The sequence below is a fragment of the Bombina bombina genome, chromosome 3, assembly GCF_027579735.1.
Source record: "Bombina bombina isolate aBomBom1 chromosome 3, aBomBom1.pri, whole genome shotgun sequence".
Lineage (NCBI taxonomy): Eukaryota > Metazoa > Chordata > Amphibia > Anura > Bombinatoridae > Bombina > Bombina bombina.
The window spans coordinates 1,252,055,558-1,252,078,164 of record NC_069501.1 but is presented as its reverse complement, the minus strand read 5'-3'; the positions used below and the strand labels follow the sequence as shown (position 1 = coordinate 1,252,078,164).

Below are 22,607 nucleotides of genomic sequence, written 5' to 3'. Positions count from 1 at the left end.
CAGCTTAGAAAGTGCTCCCAGGCTACCTCAGCTCAGGCAGTGCTCCCAGGCTACCTCAGCTCAGGAAGTGCTCCCAGGTCACCTCAGCTCAGGCAGTGCTCCCAGGTCATCTCAGCTCAGGCAGTGCTCCCAGGTCATCTCAGCTTAGAAAGTGCTCCCAGGCTACCTCAGCTTAGAAAGTGCTCCCAGGCTACCTCAGCTTAGAAAGTGCTCCCAGGTCACCTCAGCTCAGGAAGTGCTCCCAGGCTACCTCAGCTCAGGAAGTGCTCTCAGGCTACCTCAGCTCAGAAAGTGCTCCCAGGTTACCTCAGCTCAGGCAGTGCTCCCAGGCTACCTCAGCTCAGGCAGTGCTCCCAGGCTACCTCAGCTCAGGAAGTGCTCTCAGGTCACCTCAGCTCAGGAAGTGCTCCCAGGTCACCTCAGCTCAGGCAGTGCTCCCAGGTCACCTCAGCTCAGGCAGTGCTCCCAGGTCATCTCAGCTCAGGAAGTGCTCCCAGGTTACCTCAGCTCAGGCAGTGCTCCCAGGTCACCTCAGCTCAGGCAGTGCTCCCAGGTCATCTCAGCTCAGGCAGTGCTCCCAGGTCACCTCAGCTCAGGCAGTGCTCCCAGGTCATCTCAGCTCAGGAAGTGCTCCCAGGTTACCTCAGCTCAGGAAGTGCTCCCAGGCTACCTCAGCTCAGGAAGTGCTCCCAGGTCACCTCAGCTCAGGCAGTGCTCCCAGGTCACCTCAGCTCAGGCAGTGCTCCCAAGCTACCTCAGCTCAGGAACTGCTCCCAGGCTACCTCAACTCAGGCAGTGCTCCCAGGTCACCTCAGCTCAGGCAGTGCTCCCAGGTCACCTCAGCTCAGGCAGTGCTCCCAGGTCACCTCAGCTCAGGCAGTGCTCCCAGGTCATCTCAGCTCAGGAAGTGCTCCCAGGTTACCTCAGCTCAGGAAGTGCTCCCAGGTCACCTCAGCTCAGGAAGTGCTCCCAGGTCACCTCAGCTCAGGAAGTGCTCCCAGGTCACCTCAGCTCATGAAGTGCTCCCAGGTCCCCTTAGCTCATGAAGTGCTCCCAGGTCACCTCAGCTCAGGCAGTGCTCCCAGGTCACCTCAGCTCAGGCAGTGCTCCCAGGTCATCTCAGCTCAGGAAGTGCTCCCAGGTTACCTCAGCTCAGGAAGTGCTCCCAGGTCACCTCAGCTCAGGAAGTGCTCCCAGGTCACCTCAGCTCAGGAAGTGCTCCCAGGTCCCCTTAGCTCATGAAGTGCTCCCAGGTCACCTTAGCTCATGAAGTGCTCCCAGGTCACCTCAGCTCAGAAAGTGCTCCCAGGTCACCTCAGCTCAGGAAGTGCTCCCAGGTCACCTCAGCTCAGAAAGTGCTCCCAGGTCACCTCAGCTCAGGAAGTGCTCCCAGGTCACCTCAGCTCAGGAAGTGCTCCCAGGTCACCTCAGCTCAGGAAGTGCTCCCAGGTCACCTCAGCTCAGGAAGTGCTCCCAGGTCACCTCAGCTCAGGAAGTGCTCCCAGGTCACCTCAGCTCAGGAAGTGCTCCCAGATAACCTCAGTTTAGGAAGTGCTCCCAGGTCACCTCAGCTCAGTAAGTGCTCCCAGGTTACCTCAGCTCAGTAAGTGCTCCCAGGGTACCTCAGGTCAGGAAGTGCTCCCAGGTTACCTCAGCTCATGAAGTGCTTCCAGGGTACCTCAGCTCAGGAAGTGCTCAGCTGTACCTTTAGCTTATGGTATTCTCTCCAACACTCCTGGAGCAAAATGTCCTCTTTACTACCACCGTCCCGGGTCTACCGCTTCTAACTATACTCCAATACTACACCCTGTGTGTGTCTGCTATGCATCAAGGCCAAGGTATGTTCCCTGGTGCCCCCTGTCCCAGGAATGATCTCCAGCACCCTTATGGTAGGATTCACTACAAAAAACAAGATTGTGCACCAAACCAGAGTATGCTGTCTTAACACCCCTAGACTAGGAAATGCTCTCACTTTTTATTTTCCGAGCACAGAATATGTTTTTTATTTTTCTTAGTCCATGAAATTAGTTTAATACCTTCAGCCTAAATATTTTCATAAGTCCCCTGCTGATTTTGCTGGGTTGTTTTTGCAGCACGGTAGTCTGTGGCCAGAGGAAACATCAATCATGCGTGCACCACGGTCCGTGCCAGACTCAAGAATGGGTAATCTGTCCCTTATCCCAATACGAGGCAGCGAGCATGATATGAGGAGAAGTGTGGCTGCATTTACAACAGATCCACTCACGGTGAGTAAATACAGAATAAAGTTTATATTTAATAGCACAAAGGTAGGACCAGCACACCTGTATTCGTTAGGTATCCATAAATAGCATGGTAGGTGCAACCATATAGAGTCCAATCCCATAGACTCTTAGAAAGTTATATCCAAAGCAAATAATGATGCACTCTTCATAAAGTGAAAGGACTTTTATTAAGTGAACAGCAACGTTTCGGGGCTTCTGCCCCTTTGTCAAGCAAAGTTTATATTTAACAGAGAAGAGATGCATGAAAAATGAGTAAATGTACCGATACCAGTAGGAAACAGTTGCGATAGAGGTGAGTGTAAGTAATAGGGAGGGGCAGGTGAGATAGAGGTGAGTGTAAGTAATAGGCAGGGACAGGTGTGATAGAGGTGAGTGTAAGTAATAGGGAGGGGCAGGTGAGATAGAGGTGAGTGTAAGTAATAGGGAGGGGCAGGTGAGATAGAGGTGAGTGTAAGTAATAGGCAAGGACAGGTGTGATAGAGGTGAGTGTAAGTAATAGGGAGGGGCAGGTGAGATAGAGGTGAGTGTAAGTAATAGGCAAGGACAGGTGTGATAGAGGTGAGTGTAAGTAATAAGCAAATAATGATGCACTCTTCATAAAGTGAAAGGACTTTTATTAAGTGAACAGCAACGTTTCGGGGCTTCTGCCCCTTTGTCAAGCAAAGTTTATATTTAACAGAGAAGAGATGCATGAAAAATGAGTAAATGTACCGATACCAGTAGGAAACAGTTGCGATAGAGGTGAGTGTAAGTAATAGGGAGGGGCAGGTGAGATAGAGGTGAGTGTAAGTAATAGGCAAGGACAGGTGTGATAGAGGTGAGTGTAAGCAATAGGGAGGGGCAGGTGAGATAGAGGTGAGTGTAAGTAATAGGCAAGGACAGGTGTGATAGAGGTGAGTGTAAGTAATAGGGAGGGGCAGGTGAGATAGAGGTGGGTGTAAGTAATAGGGGAGGGGCAGGTGAGATAGAGGTGAGTGTAAGTAATAGGGGAGGGGCAGGTGAGATAGAGGTGAGTGTAAGTAATAGGGGAGGGGCAGGTGAGATAGAGGTGAGTGTAAGTAATAGGGGAGGGGCAGGTGAGATAGAGGTGAGTGTACGTAATAGGGAGGGGCAGGTGAGATAGAGGTGAGTGTAAGTAATAGGGAGGGGCAGGTGTGATAGAGGTGAGTGTAAGTAATAGGGAGGGGCAGGTGAGATAGAGGTGAGTGTAAGTAATAGGGGAGGGACAGGTGTGATAGAGGTGAGTGTAAGTAATAGGGAGGGACAGGTGAGATAGAGGTGAGTGTAATAAGGGAGGGACAGGTGAGATAGAGGTGAGTGTAAGTAATAGGGAGGGGCAGGTGAGATAGAGGTGAGTGTAAGTAATAGGGAGGGGCAGGTGAGATAGAGGTGAGTGTAAGTAATATAGAGGGGCAGGTGAGATAGAGGTGAGTGTAAGTAATAGGGAGGGGCAGGTGTGATAGAGGTTGGTGTAAGTAATAGGGAGGGGCAGGTGAGATAGAGGTGAGTGTAAGTAATAGGGAGGGGCAGGTGAGATAGAGGTGAGTGTAAGTAATATGGAGGGGCAGGTGAGATAGAGGTGAGTGTAAGTAATAGGGGAGGGGCAGGTGAGATAGAGGTTGGTGTAAGTAATAGGGAGGGGCAGGTGAGATAGAGGTGAGTGTAAGTAATAGGGGAGGGGCAGGTGAGATAGAGGTGAGTGTAAGTAATAGGGAGGGGCAGGTGAGATAGAGGTGAGTGTAAGTAATAGGGAGGGGCAGGTGAGATAGAGGTGAGTGTAAGTAATAGGGAGGGGCAGGTGAGATAGAGGTGAGTGTAAGTAATATAGAGGGGCAGGTGAGATAGAGGTGAGTGTAAGTAATAGGGAGGGGCAGGTGAGATAGAGGTGAGTGTAAGTAATATGGAGGGACAGGTGAGATAGAGGTGAGTGTAAGTAATAGACAGGGACAGGTGAGATAGAGGTGAGTGTAAGTAATAGACAGGGACAGGTGAGATAGAGGTGAGTGTAAGTAATAGACAGGGACAGGTGTGATAGAGGTGAGTGTAAGTAATAGGGAGGGGCAGGTGAGATAGAGGTGAGTGTAAGTAATAGGGGAGGGACAGGTGAGATAGAGGTGAGTGTAAGTAATAGGGGAGGGACAGGTGAGATAGAGGTGAGTGTAAGTAATAGGGAGGGACAGGTGAGATAGAGGTTGGTGTAAGTAATAGGGAGGGGCAGGTGAGATAGAGGTGAGTGTAAGTAATAGGGAGGGGCAGGTGAGATAGAGGTGAGTGTAAGTAATATGGAGGGGCAGGTGAGATAGAGGTGAGTGTAAGTAATAGGGGAGGGGCAGGTGAGAGAGGTGAGTGTAAGTAATAGGGGAGGGGCAGGTGAGATAGAGGTGAGTGTAAGTAATAGTGGAGGTTCAGGTGAGATAGAGGTGAGTGTAAGTAATAGGGGAGGGGCAGGTGAGATAGAGGTGAGTGTAAGCAATAGGGAGGGGCAGGTGAGATAGAGGTGAGTGTAAGTAATAGGGGAGGGACAGGTGAGATAGAGGTGAGTGTAAGTAATAGGGGAGGGGCAGGTGAGATAGAGGTGAGTGTAAGCAATAGGGAGGGGCAGGTGAGATAGAGGTGAGTGTAAGTAATAAGGAGGGGCAGGTGAGATTGAGGTTAGTGTAAGTAATAGGGGAGGGGCAGGTTAGATAGAGGTGAGTGTAAGTAATAGGGAGGGGCAGGTGAGATAGAGGTGAGTGTAAGTAATAGGGAGGGGCAGGTGAGATAGAGGTGAGTGTAAGCAATAGGGAGGGGGAGGTGAGATAGAGGTGAGTGTAAGTAATAGGGAGGGGCAGGTGAGATAGAGGTGAGTGTAAGTAATAGGCAAGGACAGGTGTGATAGAGGTGAGTGTAAGTAATAGGGAGGGGCAGGTGAGATAGAGGTTAGTGTAAGTAATAGGGGAGGGGCAGGTGAGATAGAGGTGAGTGTAAGTAATAGGGAGGGGCAGGTGAGATAGAGGTGAGTGTAAGTAAAAGGGGAGGGACAGGTGAGATAGAGGTGAGTGTATGTAATAGGGAGGGGCAGGTGTGATAGAGGTGAGTGTAAGTAATAGGGAGGGGCAGGTGTGATAGAGGTGAGTGTAAGTAATAGGCAGGGGCAGGTGAGATAGAGGTGAGTGTAAGTAATAGGGGAGGGACAGGTGTGATAGAGGTGAGTGTAAGTAATAGGGAGGGACAGGTGAGATAGAGGTGAGTGTAATAGGGGAGGGACAGGTGAGATAGAGGTGAGTGTAAGTAATAGGGAGGGGCAGGTGAGATAGAGGTGAGTGTAAGTAATATGGAGGGGCAGGTGAGATAGAGGTGAGTGTAAGTAATAAGGAGGGGCAGGTGAGATAGAGGTGAGTGTAAGTAATAAGGAGGGGCAGGTGAGATAGAGGTGAGTGTAAGTAATAAGGAGGGGCAGGTGAGATAGAGGTGAGTGTAAGTAATATAGAGGGGCAGGTGAGATAGAGGTGAGTGTAAGTAATAGGGGAGGGGCAGGTGAGATAGAGGTGGGTGTAAGTAATAGGGGAGGGGCAGGTGAAATAGAGGTGAGTGTAAGTAATAGGGGAGGGGCAGGTGAGATAGAGGTGAGTGTAAGTAATAGGGGAGGGGCAGGTGAAATAGAGGTGAGTGTAAGTAATAGGGGAGGGGCAGGTGAGATAGAGGTGAGTGTAAGTAATAGGGGAGGGACAGGTGAGATAGAGGTGAGTGTAAGTAATAGGGAGGGGCAGGTGAGATAGAGGTGAGTGTAAGTAATATGGAGGGGCAGGTGAGATAGAGGTGAGTGTAAGTAATAAGGGAGGGACAGGTGTGATAGAGGTGAGTGTAAGTAATAGGGAGGGGCAGGTGAGATAGAGGTGAGTGTAAGTAATATGGAGGGGCAGGTGAGATAGAGGTGAGTGTAAGTAATAAGGGAGGGACAGGTGAGATAGAGGTGAGTGTAAGTAATAAGGGAGGGACAGGTGAGATAGAGGTGAGTGTAAGTAATAGGGAGGGGCAGGTGAGATAGAGGTGAGTGTAAGTAATATGGAGGGGCAGGTGAGATAGAGGTGAGTGTAAGTAATAAGGGAGGGACAGGTGTGATAGAGGTGAGTGTAAGTAATAGGTGAGGGGCAGGTGAGATAGAGGTGAGTGTAAGTAATATGGAGGGGCAGGTGAGATAGAGGTGAGTGTAAGTAATATGGAGGGGCAGGTGAGATAGAGGTGAGTGTAAGTAATAGGGAGGGGCAGGTGAGATAGAGGTGAGTGTAAGTAATAGGGAGGGACAGGTGAGATAGAGGTGAGTGTAAGTAATATGGAGGGGCAGGTGAGATAGAGGTGAGTGTAAGTAATAGGGAGGGGCAGGTGAGATAGAGGTGAGTGTAAGTAATAAGGAGGGGCAGGTGAGATAGAGGTGAGTGTAAGTAATAGGGAGGGGCAGGTGAGATAGAGGTGAGTGTAAGTAATATAGAGGGGCAGGTGAGATAGAGGTGAGTGTAAGTAATAGGGGAGGGGCAGGTGAGATAGAGGTGAGTGTAAGTAATAGGGAGGGGCAGGTGAGATAGAGGTGAGTGTAAGTAATATGGAGGGGCAGGTGAGATAGAGGTGAGTGTAAGTAATAGGGAGGGGCAGGTGAGATAGAGGTGAGTGTAAGTAATAGGGGAGGGGCAGGTGAGATAGAGGTGAGTGTAAGTAATAGTGGAGGTTCAGGTGAGATAGAGGTGAGTGTAAGTAATAGGGGAGGGGCAGGTGAGATAGAGGTGAGTGTAAGTAAAAGGGGAGGGACAGGTGAGATAGAGGTGAGTGTAAGTAATAGGGAGGGGCAGGTGTGATAGAGGTGAGTGTAAGTAATAGGGAGGGGCAGGTGAGATTGAGGTTAGTGTAAGTAATAGGGGAGGGGCAGGTTAGATAGAGGTGAGTGTAAGTAATAGGGAGGGGCAAGTGAGATAGAGGTGAGTGTAAGTAATAGGGGAGGGGCAGGTGAGATAGAGGTTAGTGTAAGTAATAGGGGAGGGGCAGTAGTGATAGAGGTGAGTGTAAGTAATAGGGAGGGACAGGTGAGATAGAGGTGAGTGTAAATAAAAGGGAGGGGCACGTGAGATAGAGGTGAGTGTAAGTAATCGGGAGGGACAGGTGAGATAGAGGTGAGTGTAAGTAATAGGGAGGTGCAGGTGATATAGAGGTGAGTGTAAGTAATAGGTGAGGGGCAGGTGAGATAGAGGTTAGTGTAAGTAATAGGGAGGGGCAGGTGAGATAGAGGTGAGTGTAATTAATAGGGAGGGGCAGGTGAGATAGAGGTGAGTGTAAGTAATAGGGAGGGGCAGGTGAGATAGAGGTGAGTGTAAGTAATAGGGGAGGGACAGGTGAGATAGAGGTGAGTGTAAGTAATATGGAGGGGCAGGTGTGATAGAGGTGAGTGTAAGTAATAGGGGAGGGACAGGTGAGATAGAGGTGAGTGTAAGTAAAAGGGGAGGGACAGGTGAGATAGAGGTGAGTGTAAGTAATAGGGAGGGGCAGGTGAGATAGAGGTGGGTGTAAGTAATAGGGGAGGGGCAGGTGAGATAGAGGTGAGTGTAAGTAAAAGGGGAGGGACAGGTGAGATAGAGGTGAGTGTAAGTAATAGGGAGGGGCAGGTGAGATAGAGGTGAGTGTAAGTAATAGGGAGGGGCAGGTGAGATTGAGGTTAGTGTAAGTAATAGGGGAGGGGCAGGTTAGATAGAGGTGAGTGTAAGTAATAGGGAGGGGCAAGTGAGATAGAGGTGAGTGTAAGTAATAGGGGAGGGGCAGGTGAGATAGAGGTTAGTGTAAGTAATAGGGGAGGGGCAGTAGTGATAGAGGTGAGTGTAAGTAATAGGGAGGGACAGGTGAGATAGAGGTGAGTGTAAATAAAAGGGAGGGGCAGGTGAGATAGAGGTGAGTGTAAGTAATCGGGAGGGACAGGTGAGATAGAGGTGAGTGTAAGTAATAGGGAGGTGCAGGTGATATAGAGGTGAGTGTAAGTAATAGGTGAGGGGCAGGTGAGATAGAGGTTAGTGTAAGTAATAGGGAGGGGCAGGTGAGATAGAGGTGGGTGTAAGTAATCGGGAGGGACAGGTGAGATAGAGGTGAGTGTAAGTAATAGGGAGGTGCAGGTGATATAGAGGTGAGTGTAAGTAATAGGTGAGGGGCAGGTGAGATAGAGGTTAGTGTAAGTAATAGGGAGGGGCAGGTGAGATAGAGGTGAGTGTAAGTAATAGGGAGGGGCAGGTGAGATAGAGGTGAGTGTAAGTAATAGGGGAGGGACAGGTGAGATAGAGGTGAGTGTAAGTAATATGGAGGGGCAGGTGTGATAGAGGTGGGTGTAAGTTATAGGGGAGGGACAGGTGAGATAGAGGTTGGTGTAAGTAATAGGGAGGGGCAGGTGAGATAGAGGTGAGTGTAAGTAATAGGGAGGGGCAGGTGAGATAGAGGTGAGTGTAAGTTATAGGGGAGGGACAGGTGAGATAGAGGTGAGTGTAAGTTATAGGGGAGGGACAGGTGAGATAGAGGTTGGTGTAAGTAATAGGGAGGGGCAGGTGAGATAGAGGTGAGTGTAAGTAATAGGGAGGGACAGGTGAGATAGAGGTGAGTGTAAGTAATAGGGAGGGGCAGGTGAGATAGAGGTGAGTGTAAGTAATAGGGAGGGGCAGGTGTGATAGATTTGAGTGTAAGTAATATGGCGGGGCAGGTGAGATAGAGGTGAGTGTAAGTAATAGGGGAGGGACAGGTGAGATAGAGGTGAGTGTAAGTAATAGGGGAGGGGCAGGTGAGATAGAGGTGAGTGTAAGTAATAGGCAGGGGCAGGTGAGATAGAGGTGAGTGTAAGTAATAGGGAGGGGCAGGTGAGATAGAGGTGAGTGTAAGTAATAGGCAGGGGCAGGTGAGATAGAGGTGAGTGTAAGTAATAGGGAGGGACAGGTGAGATAGAGGTGAGTGTAAGTAATAGGGAGGGGCAGGTGAGATAGAGGTGAGTGTAAGTAATAGGCAGGGGCAGGTGAGATAGAGGTGAGTGTAAGTAATAGGGAGGGACAGGTGAGATAGAGGTGAGTGTAAGTAATAGGGGAGGGGCAGGTGAGATAGAGGTGAGTGTAAGTAATAGGGGAGGGGCAGGTGAGATAGAGGTGAGTGTAAGTAATAGGGATGGACAGGTGAGATAGAGTTGAGTGTAAGTAATAGGGAGGGGCAGGTGAGATAGAGGTGAGTGTAAGTAATAGGCAAGGACAGGTGTGATAGAGGTGAGTGTAAGTAATAGGGGAGGGGCAGGTGAGATAGAGGTGAGTGTAAGTAATAGGGAGGGGCAGGTGAGATAGAGGTGAGTGTAAGTAATATGGAGGGGCAGGTGAGATAGAGGAGAGTGTAAGTAATAGGGAGGGACAGGTGAAATAGACGTGAGTGTAAGTAATAGGGAGGGGCAGGTGTGATAGAGGTGAGTGTAAGTAATAGGGAGGGGCAGGTGTGATAGAGGTGAGTGTAAGTAATAGGGAGGGGCAGGTGAGATAGAGGTGAGTGTAAGTAATAGGGAGGGGCAGGTGAGATAGAGGTGAGTGTAAGTAATATGGAGGGGCAGGTGTGATAGAGGTGAGTGTAAGTAATAGGGGAGGGACAGGTGAATGTAAGTAATAGGGAGGGGCAGGTGAGATAGAGGAGAGTGTAAGTAATAGGGAGGGGCAGGTGAGATAGAGGTGAGTGTAAGTAATAGGGAGGGGCAGGTGTGATAGAGGTGAGTGTAAGTAATATGGAGGGGCAGGTGTGATAGAGGTGAGTGTAAGTAATAGGGAGGGGCAGGTGTGATAGAGGTGAATGTAAGTAATAGGGAGGGGCAGGTGAGATAGAGGTGAGTGTAAGTAATAGGGAGGGGCAGGTGAGATAGAGGTGAGTGTAAGTAATAGACAGGGACAGGTGAGATAGAGGTGAGTGTAAGTAATAGGGAGGGGCAGGTGAGATAGAGGTGAGTGTAAGTAATAGGGAGGGGCAGGTGTGATAGATTTGAGTGTAAGTAATATGGCGGGGCAGGTATGATAGAGGTGAGTGTAAGTAATAGGGGAGGGACAGGTGAGATAGAGGTGAGTGTAAGTAATAGGGAGGGGCAGGTGTGATAGAGGTGAGTGTAAGTAATAGGGAGGGGCAGGTGTGATAGAGGTGAGTGTAAGTAATAGGGTGGTGCAGGTCTGATAGAGGTGAGTGTAAGTAATAGGGAGGGACAGGTGTGATAGAGGTGAGTGTAAGTAATAGGGAGGGGCAGGTGTGATAGAGGTGAGTGTAAGTAATATGGAGGGGCAGGTGTGATAGAGGTGAGTGTAAGTAATAGGGGAGGGACAGGTGAGTGTAAGTAATAGGGAGTGGCAGGTGAGATAGAGGTGAGTGTAAGTAATAGGGGAGGGACAGGTGAGATAGAGGTGAGTGTAAGTAATAGGGAGGGGCAGGTGTGATAGAGGTGATTGTAAGTATTAGGGAGGGGCAGGTGAGATAGAGGTGAGTGTAAGTAATAGGGAGGGGCAGGTGAGATAGAGGTGGGTGTAAGTAATAGGGAGGGGCAGGTGTGATAGAGGTGAGTGTAACTAATAGGGAGGGGCAGGTGTGATAGAGGTGAGTGTAAGTAATAGGGAGGGACAGGTGTGATAGAGGTGAGTGTAAGTAATAGGGAGGGGCAGGTGTGATAGAGGTGAGTGTAAGTAATAGGGAGGGACAGGTGAGATAGAGGTGAGTGTAAGTAATAGGGAGGGGCAGGTGTGATAGATTTGAGTGTAAGTAATATGGCGGGGCAGGTATGATAGAGGTGAGTGTAAGTAATAGGGGAGGGACAGGTGAGATAGAGGTGAGTGTAAGTAATAGGGAGGGGCAGGTGAGATAGAGGTGAGTGTAAGTAATAGGGGAGGGACAGGTGAGATAGAGGTGAGTGTAAGTAATAGGGGAGGGGCAGGTGAGATAGAGGTGAGTGTAAGTAATAGGGAGGGGCAGGTGAGATAGAGGTGAGTGTAAGCAATAGGGAGGGACAGGTGAGATAGAGGTGAGTGTAAGTAATAGGGGAGGGACAGGTGAGATAGAGGTGAGTGTAAGTAATAGGGGAGGGGCAGGTGAGATAGAGGTGAGTGTAAGTAATAGGGAGGGGCAGGTGAGATAGAGGTGAGTGTAAGCAATAGGGAGGGACAGGTGAGATAGAGGTGAGTGTAAGTAATAGGGAGGGGCAGGTGTGATAGAGGTGAGTGTAAGTAATATGGAGGGGCAGGTGAGATATAGGTGAGTGTAAGTAATAGTGAGGGGCAGGTGAGATAGAGGTGAGTGTAAGTAATAGGGAGGGGCAGGTTTGATAGAGGTGAGTGTAAGTAATAGGGAGGGGCAGGTGAGATAGAGGTGAGTGTAAGTAATAGGGAGGGGCAGGTGAGATAGAGGTGAGTGTTAGTAATAGGGGAGGGACAGGTGAGATAGAGGTGAGTGTAAGCAATAGGGAGGGGCAGGTGATATAGAGGTGAGTGTAAGTAATAGGGAGGGGCAGGTGTGATAGAGGTGATTGTAAGTATTAGGGAGGGGCAGGTGAGATAGAGGTGAGTGTAAGTAATCGGGGAGGGACAGGTGAGATAGAGGTGAGTGTAAGTAATAGAGGAGGGACAGGTGAGATAGAGGTGAGTGTAAGTAATAGGGAGGGGCAGGGTGATAGATATGGGGTGAAGGTAATCGTGGAGGGGGCAGGTGATAGATATGGGGTTAGGTTATAGGGGAGGGGCAGGAGTGATAGATATGGGGTGTAGGTAACAGGGGAAGGGGGCAGGTGATAGATATGGGGGTAGGTTATATGGGAGGGGCAGTGGTGATAGATATGGGGGGTAGGTAACAGGGGAGGGGGCAGGTGATAGATATGGGGGTAGGTTATAGGGGAGGGGCAGTGGTGATAGATATGGGGGGTAGGTAACAGGGGAGGGGGCTGGTGATAGATATGGTGGTAGGTTATAGGGGAGGGGCAGGGGTGATAGATATGGGGGGTAGGTTATAGGGGAGGGGCAGGTGTGATAGACATGGGGGGTAGGTTATGGGGAGGGGCAGCTGTGATAGAGAGGGCAGGGATTATTATTATTATTATTATTATTGGTTATTTGTAGAGCGGCAACAGATTCCGCAGTGCTATAAACAAAGGGGGAGTACAACAAAACAATTATAGGGTAGAGGGCCCTGCCAAGAGTTGCACTGTTGTAGTCAGCTCTTAAGAAGGTGATCTAAAAACAGCTGGACTCTTAGACTTACATGCTAAGGGGGTTCAGGGGATAGCAATGGAGGAGAGGAACTGGTATTAGGAAAGGTTAGCGTAGGTTGTATGCATCCCTGAACAGTAGAGTCTTTAGGGAGCACTTGAAGCTTTTAAAACTAGAAGAGAGTCTTGTGGAGCGAGGCAGAGAGTTCCATAAGATGGGAGCCAGTCTGGAGAAGTCCTGTAAACGGGAGTGTGATGAGGTGACAAGAGAGGAGGAGAGTAGGAGGTCATGAGCAGAGTGAAGGGGACGGGAGGGAGAGTATCTGGAGACAAGGTCGGAGATGTAGGGGGGAGCAGTGCAGTTGAGGGCTTTGTATGTCAGAGTGAGAGTTTTGTGTTTGATCCTAGAGGCAAGAGGAAGCCAGTGAAGGGATTGGCAGAGAGGTGCAGCAGATGAAGAGCGACGTGTAAGGAAGATGAGCCTGGCACAGGCATTCATTATGGATTGTAAAGGAGCTAGGCGGCAGGTGGGGAGACCAGAGAGGACAGAGTTGTAATCAAGGCGGGAAAGAATGAGAGCGTGGATTAAAATCTTAGTTGTGTCTTGTGTAAGGAAGTGTCTAATTTTAGAGATGTTTTTAAGGTGGAAGCGGCAGGCTGTAGCCAAGGACTGAATGTGAGGAGTGAAGGAAAGATCTGAGTCAAATGTGACCCCGAGACATTGGGCATGCGGGGTAGGGGTAATGATGGAGTTGTCGACAGTTATAGAGATATTGGGGGTGGAGATTTTGGAAGAAGGGGGGAAAATGAGGAGCTCAGTTTTGGAGAGATTTAGCTTGAGGTAGTGAGAGGACATCCAGGAAGAGATGTGAGAAAGTCAGTTGGTGACACAGGTTAGCAAGGAAGGAGATAGTTCTGGTGCAGAGAAGTAGATTTGGGTGTCATCAGCATACAAGTGATATTGGAAACCGTGGGACTTTATTAGGGAACCTAGTGATGACGTATCGATTGAGAAGAGAAGGGGACCGAGGACAGAGCCTTGCGGTACTCCGACAGAAAGGGGTGACAGGGCAGAGGAGGCCCTAGAGAAGGCTACACTGAAGGTACGGTTTGACAGGTAGGAAGAGAGCCACGAAAGGGCTGTGTCACAGATGCCGAAGGATTGGAGGGTTTGGAGCAAAAGAGGGTGGTCGACAGTGTCAAAGGCTGCGGACAGATCAAGGAGGATAAGCAGAGAGAAGTGGCCTTTTGATTTTGCTGTAAGTAGGTTGTTGGTGACCTTAACAATAGCTGTCTCTGTGGAGTGATAGGGACGAAATCCAGATTGCAGCGGGTCAAGAAGGGAGTTTAACGTAAGGAAATGGGATAGGCGTGCATATACTAGTTTTTCGAGAAGCTTTGAAGCAAGAGGGAGGAGGGAAATTGGGCGGTAGTTGGATGGGGAGGTAGGATCAAGGGAAGGTTTTTTTGAGGATAGGTGTGACCAGTGCATCTTTCAGAGATGAGGGAAATATACAGGAGCTGAGGGAGAGGTTGAAAATGTGTGATGGTTTGTGGTAGATGTTAATAGGGCAAACTATTCCCATTTCCTTATACTAAGATGATGTATTTAAGTACATAGGACACAAGTAATAAACATATGTTGCTGCTAATAGGAGCTGTATAAATGTGTTTAAAGGGGCTTCAATTGGACCAAGAAACATTAAAGGGACACTGACCCCAAATGTTTTCTTTCGTGATTCAGATAGATTTCAATTTTAAGCAACTTTCTTATTTACTCCTATTATCAAATTTTCTTAATTTTCTTGGTATCTTTATTTGAAATGCAAGAATGTAAGTTTAGATGCCGGCCCATTTTTGGTGAACAACCTGGGTTGTTCTTGTTGATTGGTGGATAAATGCATCCACCAATAAAAAAGTGCTGTCCAGAGTCCTAAACCAAAAAAGAAGCTTAGATACCTTTTTCAAATAAAGATAGCAAGTGAACGAAGAAAAATTGATAATTAGAAAGTTGCTTAAAATTGCATGCTCTATTTGTATCACAAAAGAAAAAATTTGGGTTTAGTGTCCCTTTAATGCTTTATTTTTTAACAGTTTCACAGTGTAATGTTATCAGTAAGGATGTCACAGAAATTATATTTGTTTTGTGGTGCAAACGTTACATTTGTTTTTGTTTGTTATTTGTGAAAAAAAAAATATCAAAATAACAAATCTTGGGATGTTGGTTCCCAAAGACTTACTGTACTCTAGTTTAATTTTTGTCTATGAGAATCAAAAAAGAATGTTTTTCAATTTCAATTGTAGAAAACTCTGATTAAAATCAGAATAATGAATGAGATAAAGAATATTAATGGATGACAATATTGTGTTAACCTATTGACTATTATAGAGAGTTGGGTACGTTATTACATTTTTCATAAAATTGCAATGAAATTGTTGCTGTTTGAAATGTCACAAGGTTAGGTTAGGATGAAGCCCTTTTCTAACAGAAAATTCAATGCAGTTATTTCTGGCAGCTAAGGAGTTAACAAGGATTTGCTGTTTTTTATTTTTTTATTTCAGCAATTAAAGGGACGCAAAAGTGGAAAAAGAAAATATTCCAATGGGTTACAGCATTTTTATTGCACTATTGCTTGCATATAACTGTGTTTTTAACCCCTGCAAAGGTTAAAATTCTGCATCAAACCAGCAATTCACTACTTGGAGCTAGCTGAGCATATCTGGTGAGCCAATGACTAGAAGAATGTGTGTAGCCACCAGTTACCAGCTAGCTCACAGTAGCATGTTGCCGCTCTTTAACCTACCTAGGCATGCTATTCAACAAAGTATACCACAAGAATGAAGATAATTTAATAAAAGTAAACTGAAAATTCTCCTAAAACTGAATTCTATATTTGATAAAGGTTTAATTGCTACTTTTATGTTCCTTTGATCTCCTGGTATTAGGTCGATTAGAACCATTGCTTGAAGGCATTGTCTTTTTATCTCTTTGTCACTAAGATGACCACGAGCCCACAGATGGCTAATTCCATAAGGCCTGATGTAAAGATAAAATGAGATTCTCACATTTTAGCAGCTGAGGTTTTGCGTGCGCAGCGGCCTCACTATATAAGTGAGTTCTATGTTCTCACTCTGATGATTTGCTATTGATGCAACAGGAAAGGGAATCTGATGTCCTCAGGATGAATTGTTTGTTTCCTTCCAACACAAATAATTAGTTTTGATTGGATGTGTCAGTGGTGTCCAGCACAACCTCACTTGATTCTGTTAGCCTTCAGGGCGATAGAGATAAAGTTCATTTTTTCCAGGATGTCACAGGGAGACTCTATGCATCTCAGGGCCCGGGGGAGGGGGACATATTTTCATTGCATTGAGGTAAAGCAGCTGCAGTATTGGGACAGGGGCACCAAATAGATTAGCTGAGATAGGGATAGATGGGTTCAGCACAGTTGTGCGTCTTACTGCTCAGTAAATGAATTGCAAGGGGTAACAGAAGGGGCCTTTTGTAAAGCTATCCTTGGTAAATATGTTTAAAGTGCCATAAAACATTTTGAGTTATGTGCATATTATAAAATGGTCAACTGAGGTAAAACAGTGTGATAAAAAAAAGTGTAAAAAGAAAGCTTATAAGTATTTAAATAAAATGTCAAAAAAATCTGCAAAATTGTGTTGCCAAGTGTAGCCCTCTCCACCCCCTTATGTCCTACTCCAAACCTTGTGATATCATATAACAAAGTGTGCATGTGAGGATAATTACTTAAGCAAGGGGGGGGGGGGGGTGAGGAGGGATAGCAGGTACTGCTATTGTTTGTTGCCAAGAGGCTTGCTCATTTCCATGGGAGTAATGTCACATGCTTTGTGAAAGCTTCAGCATTATACTGTGCACTGCTTCAGTCAGGTGCCATGTGACTCTGCCCCCTACCGTGCACGTGTGCATTCTGCAGAAGCTATGGCCTGGATAGCACCTTCCATATATGGAAAACAAAACTGTGCCTGAATTAAAGGGGTTAAAAGGGGTTTAAAGAGAAACAGTTTTGCAGGGAAGCTTTGGTTGCATTATATATTTAGAAACTTATGTTAGTTCATACAATTTTATGTCCCTTTAATATATTCTTGTGTGTGATGTCCTAATTAATATTAGCTGTGAAATCTACTGAAGGTGTGAGTGTGGTACCCAGAAGGATGCCCATTTGTGTAGGAGACAGAAAAATTAGTTGTTATATCACTAGTATCTCCAGAAGGATATAAATAAACTAGAAACTATTCAAAAGAGGCTCCTAAACTGATGCACGGTCTAAATGATAAAATATACAAGTCAAGATGTTGTAGTCTTAAAGGGAAATAAAACCCACATTTTAAGCTACTTTCTCATTTACTCCTATTATCAATTTTTCTTTGTTCTCTTGCTATTATTATTTGAAAAGCAGGAATGTAAGCTTAAGAGCCGGCCCATTTTTGGTTCAGTACCTGGGTAGCGCCTGCTGATTGGTGACAAGGGAACGAAGAAAAATTTATAATAGGAGTAAATTAGAAAGTTGCTTAAAATTGCATGCTCTATCTGAATCATGAAAGAAAATAATTGGGGTTTGTGTCCCTTTAATATTTACTGCTCAGTGGGAACTAGAGGAGGGTGATATGATACAAACATTCATGCATATTAAAGGGGTATAGTAAACTGAGGTTGAAAGCATTTTTTACAAAAAAGCACCAGAACAAGGGGTGATCTCCAAGAAAAGGTTCAGCAGTAATTTGTGTGATTCCTTATTTATAGAAAGGGTGGTTGATTCCTGCAATAGACAATAAATAGTAGCGCCTGAAAGGACAAACACGGTAAGGAAATACAAACAAGATTGCTTGGGAAATGCATAAAACTATCATGAGAATGAATGAAGATTACAGAAATATGTTTGACTTGATGGGACTTTAAATTCTTGCGTCCCTTGATAGATTAGCAGTTTTATGTTGAAAGGGACATGCACTAAATCGTTATAACATGTCATTTTCACACTACTTACGCTACAAGGGGCAAGATAACAAGTAGAGCGTGAAAATATTAGCGCTATTGAGCGCTAACACTGCTGAAGTTAAATCAGTAGCACTCCTATTCTTGTGTTCATAGTACAAAGACTCAGGGGGCGCTAACATCTAGAGGTTGGATAGCACAGCTAAATCCCTTTCCCCATAGGCTTCTATTGAGCGTGCTACAAAACCCTGTTCTGGCTTTGACTTGCGCTAACACAAAGGTGCGTTAGGCCAAATGCACTAAAGCCAAAGGTGAATGAAATAATAAGTTAAATAGTACTGTTCCTTATTTAGGAGAACATGTGTTTTATTTTATTTATAATATTTATAATATAGATCTATAACTATATATTTATAAATAGGTCAATTCCTCCTCAGAGCCACAAGTATCTCAGTTTCTGAGGACACAACTGGTGATTGGCGCCTACGTGCGCTTGCTGGACCTGATTCACTACCCTGCCCTGTCCGGTTTATGAGTTGCATTTAGTCAGTAATGCACAGGATTACATATTCTAACGAGTTAGCGCATCTACGCCCTTCTCTAGATTGCATTGCTATATTGTTAATGTCTTTGCAGCTAGACCTATATAGCTTGTTACTGTGCAGTAAACCTTCTTGTTACTAAAGTGTGTGGAAAGTTTAGTAAATGTTGTAATAGAAAAGTTAATTTAGTTGTTTTCATGGTTGTGCAAACGTAAGCGATCACCCACGGATCAAGCCTTTATGCACAGTGACTGTTTTTATCTTCACAGCTTCTTGGGAATGTATGAAATCAACAGGGCGACATGCAAGGTAAATTTTATCATTTAAATGTTTTCTCTGTCTCTTCCCCCCTATGAGTTTGCTGGCGCTGTTTACGGCAGTATTTAGGTTCCCTGCCGCTGCCACCAACCACAAATCCTCCTGTCTGTACGTGGCGAGGTTTTTTTTATCAGCCTAGAGCCACCTCTTACCTAGAATAAGACATCTTATTATTGTGCAAGTGAAGGGGTCTGCGTATGTAAAAGGCACAGTGAGGCATTACTGTTATGTTACTATAGAATAATCACCAAGTCTTATCGTATTAACATCCATTTCACTGCTCACCTTTTGTCATATATGGAAGAGCCAATCTGGGCTTTCGTCCACAGACAACAAGGCTAATCACTGTCATAAAGTTAAAGGGACATGAAATTTCATCATTTAGGTAGAACATACAATTTTTAACAACTTTCCAGTTTATTTCTATAATCAAATTTGCTTCATTCTCTTGATATCATTTGTTGAAGGAGCAGCATTGCACTACTGGTTTCAAACTGAACACATGAGTGAGCCAATCACAATCAGTGAATATATATGCAGCCACCAATCAGCAGCTATAACCTAGGTTATTTGCTGCTCCTGAACTTACCTAGATAAACCCTTCAACAAAGGGTAACAAGAGAAGGAAGCAAATTAAATAATAGAAGTAAACTGGAAAGTTGTTTAAAATGGTTTTCTCTATCTGAATCATGAATATCAAATTATGACGTTACTGTACCTTTAATATAAAGTGAATTGTTTTGACAATAAGGGACAGATATGTAGCAGGGGTATCCTTGAGAAGTCAAAAGGTGCATTGCAAGTTCTGGGAATTAGATATTGGTAAATTTTTGAAGGAAAATTACATAAAAATGTGGCAAAATATATAGCAAAGTTGTTTCATTATGCATAACTAAACATTTTATATAGAAATCTAATTAGGAACAGATATGTGACAGGGTTAGACTTGTGAATCCTGCTATGTGCCCTTTCAGTTTTCAGGACTGGAAAATCCGCACTTTTCAGACTTAAATTACAGGAAAAGGAGGCAAAATAAATCATGAGAGTATATTGCAGAGTTGTTTTACTGTGTGTGATTAAGCATCAGTGACTTTGCAGTGGTTAAACACATATACAAATGACATTAATGCTATTAGTAAATACAGTAATGCAATGTTTCAGATAGAACATGACATTGTTATTTTACCTCAAATTGACTTCATATCTTTTGTAGAAAGCATATGCATAGGCTCAGGAACAGTAATGTACTAGGACTTGTTGAGTGGTCACTTTATACATATTGTATGGCTGTTATTAGCTCACCAGATATTTGCAGCTGGCTCACAGTAGTGCATTTATTTTCTGGAGCTGACTTTAACTATGTGTTTAACCTAATTTCAGGAGTTAAAGGGACAGTAAACACCTTGATATATTGTTAATATAAAATGTTTAGTTCTACATAACTTTGCAGTGTATTTTTTTTGCCCCATTTATAATTTAGCTCTGACAATTCAGCAATTTCTAATTCTCAGAACTTGAAATGTACCTGCTGACTTATTAAGGCTTACTCTGCTACATATCTATCACTAATTGGCTTTATCTGACAGCAATTGCAAAACAGTTAATTTTATAACTTTATGACTAGCCTTGTTGTCTGTGGACTATAGAGAACAGCATTTTTTTAGGGCTAGACTGGCAATTTATTATTGATGTGCCTGGTGTGCACAGTAAATCACCTTACAGCGGCACAACCTGATCAGCTTTTATCAGTGCTCACAGAAAGCGCTGCAACTGAGATTTACATTAAGGGTTAGATTATGAGTGGTGCGCTAACAGTTCTGCGCAAGTGATATCGGGTTTATCGAGGTTGTTTGAGCGTGTGGGATTTAGCGCTCGTATTACAAGTAAACGGGATCGCTTGAGCGCAATTGAATTTTATGCAGCCTCAGAGCTCTAGTTAACGGTTTTGCAGTACAAAAAAGTGTCACAAAATACATCAATATATATATATATCTAAATGCATTGGAGCCCTTTGCAGTTAAGTAGATGAAAACATGTAAAGTCCTATTTTAATAAAGTGTTTTACTGTGTATTTACTGTAAATATGTCACATTCCAATGTTCTAAACATAGCAGAATATGTTCTATGTATTTATAAATAGACATTCTTATATATATCTGTATATATCTATGCTTTTATATATATAATCATCTATATGACTAAACATTTAATATATTGCACCAAAATACCATGAGATACAGTATATGTAGAAATGTGTATTACGAATAAATAGAACGTATTCTGCTACGTGAAGAACATTGGAATGGGAAATATTAATATGTTTATGTCTGATTAGCGCATTTGAGAAAACTTTTTACTTTCAACTTGTAATACGAGCGCTACCCGACCCTCGTGAAAAGCTTACTTCTAGCAGAGTTAAGCACGAACGGGAGCACTAAATACCTCTTCAGTGGTAAGAAATCTGTAATGACATTAAACAGCCTCACTTTTTCTCATATGTTTCACTTTAGCAGTTGTTTTAATACATATAATATTAAATATAAGCTTTTAAAATGGGTGGGTTTTTGTTATACCTTGGTCACTGTTCTTGCCCCTGGGCCATAATATGTCGGCCCCCTCCCCTTTAAACACATAATTATAAGCAAGAAATAGCAAAATAAATGCTCTAACGTATTTGCCCTTTTATGTCTCTTTTACCCAAGTGACCAAGCAACAGATAAACAAAAGTGTGCTCAAGTAGGGACACCCTAAAAATGTTGTACGTTTTCACTCTTCTAAAAATATAATAGAAAAGCTCTGTAAACTGCAGTGAAGAACAAAGTGCAAGGCCAGATTGCCCTGTAAGGATGACAGGAGATTTCCTTGGGGGGCTGCAGCAGCTGGCCAGCAACAATTTAAGGGGGGTTTCCTAGACCATGTACCATTTTAGTAGCCCTCCTTTAAATGGTTTTCAGCGTCTTCTCCAGATCACACTATTGATAATCATTTTCACACTATGTAAGGGAGTCATGGATGAAATTGGATTGTTGGGTGTCTATATAGCAACAGTCTGGCACTTTTTATTACAAACTAATATTTAATTCTGAAAAAAATATTGGGGGACGGTTTAAGCCCCTTGAGAAAAATGGGACATGTAGATTCTATGGATTAAATGGAAAATATGACGTCTTTAAATTTTTCCAGTCCCTGACGTAATGTTGTTGCTGGGGAGTAACTTGCAATTAAATGATGCAAATCTTAGTAGCCCGTATTTCTCTGGTGCATCAACATTTAGAAAGGGGGAGGGGAGAAACATACATTCTAGCTTTACTGAAAAATGTTTGGGTAGACGTAAAGCCCATCTTACATTGACTATAGTCTAATCACATGTATTTTCTCTTTCACAGGTCTAGTGTATTTGGTCCTAATATGCATCTGGTTGATGGACTGTACAGTGCTTGTAAATTGCACTCGGACTCTCAAATTAGCTTGCATGATGGTTCAATTTGTACAGAACTTTCAGAGTGTCACATGCATCATAGCAATGTGTAATAATAAATTAGACCACGGAACTCATGGGGTGCCTGATATTCTGCAGTGCCTGGACTCATAGGGTGCCTGGACTCATAGGGTAACTGAACTTATTGGGTATCTCAACCTATGGAGTATCTAAACCTATGGGATATCTCAACCTATGGGATTTCTGAACTCATTGAGTGCCTGAAATCATGCAGTGCCTGGACTCATAGGGTGCCTGGAATATAATTGATGTTTATAACAACTCTTCAGCTTTCTTGAAGAAGATACAATGTAAATATAAAACCTTTTAATCTTATGCCTCGGACATTTCATGGAATAGGAGATAGCCCTGGTTTCTTTATTGATGTTGGAACGAAAAGGACTAGAATTAACTTGAAGAAGACGGAGAAAAGACTTCAGGATATTTTCTTCTTTCGCAGACAACTTGCAATTTGTATCCACTAACCAAAAGGAGGAGAAATGTTCTCTTGTAAAATTTCAACCTGTAATATTTCCAGTCTGGAGAGAATAATAATGTTTCATTAAATATTCCTGGCTATTCACGGTATTCTTGTGACGTCACTGCAGTCTGGCAGCCGCTTGTCCTGCTATAGTCCTGGAGCTGTGCAGTTTACTATCTACAGTAACGTTTAGCTTTCGTGTACATATATCAGCCTGTGCCATAAAATGATAATAAAATAAAGTAATGGTTTAGTAGAATAACACTGACGCATTAAGGGCCATTTTGATCTCAAAGAGGCCTCATACTTTTGGGCTGTTTCTGCTTAATAACAGTTGTTAATTAAATACATTAATTTACCTGG

At 44.6% G+C, this 22,607-nt stretch overlaps 1 protein-coding gene across 2 annotated transcripts in view; it reads left to right on the top strand.

The window, feature by feature from the left end:
• ARAP1 (ArfGAP with RhoGAP domain, ankyrin repeat and PH domain 1) overlaps window positions 1-22,351 on the top strand; it is an 860,101-nt gene extending 837,750 nt beyond the window's left edge. For both annotated transcript variants that reach the window (XM_053708778.1, XM_053708779.1), the window contains 3 exons: window positions 2,094-2,246; window positions 18,237-18,276; window positions 21,672-22,351. In XM_053708778.1, the coding sequence (XP_053564753.1) occupies window positions 2,094-2,246; window positions 18,237-18,254 (171 nt within the window). In that variant the 3' untranslated portion in view covers window positions 18,255-18,276; window positions 21,672-22,351. The remainder of the gene's footprint in view (window positions 1-2,093; window positions 2,247-18,236; window positions 18,277-21,671) is intronic.
• The last annotated feature ends 256 nt before the right edge of the window (window positions 22,352-22,607 follow it).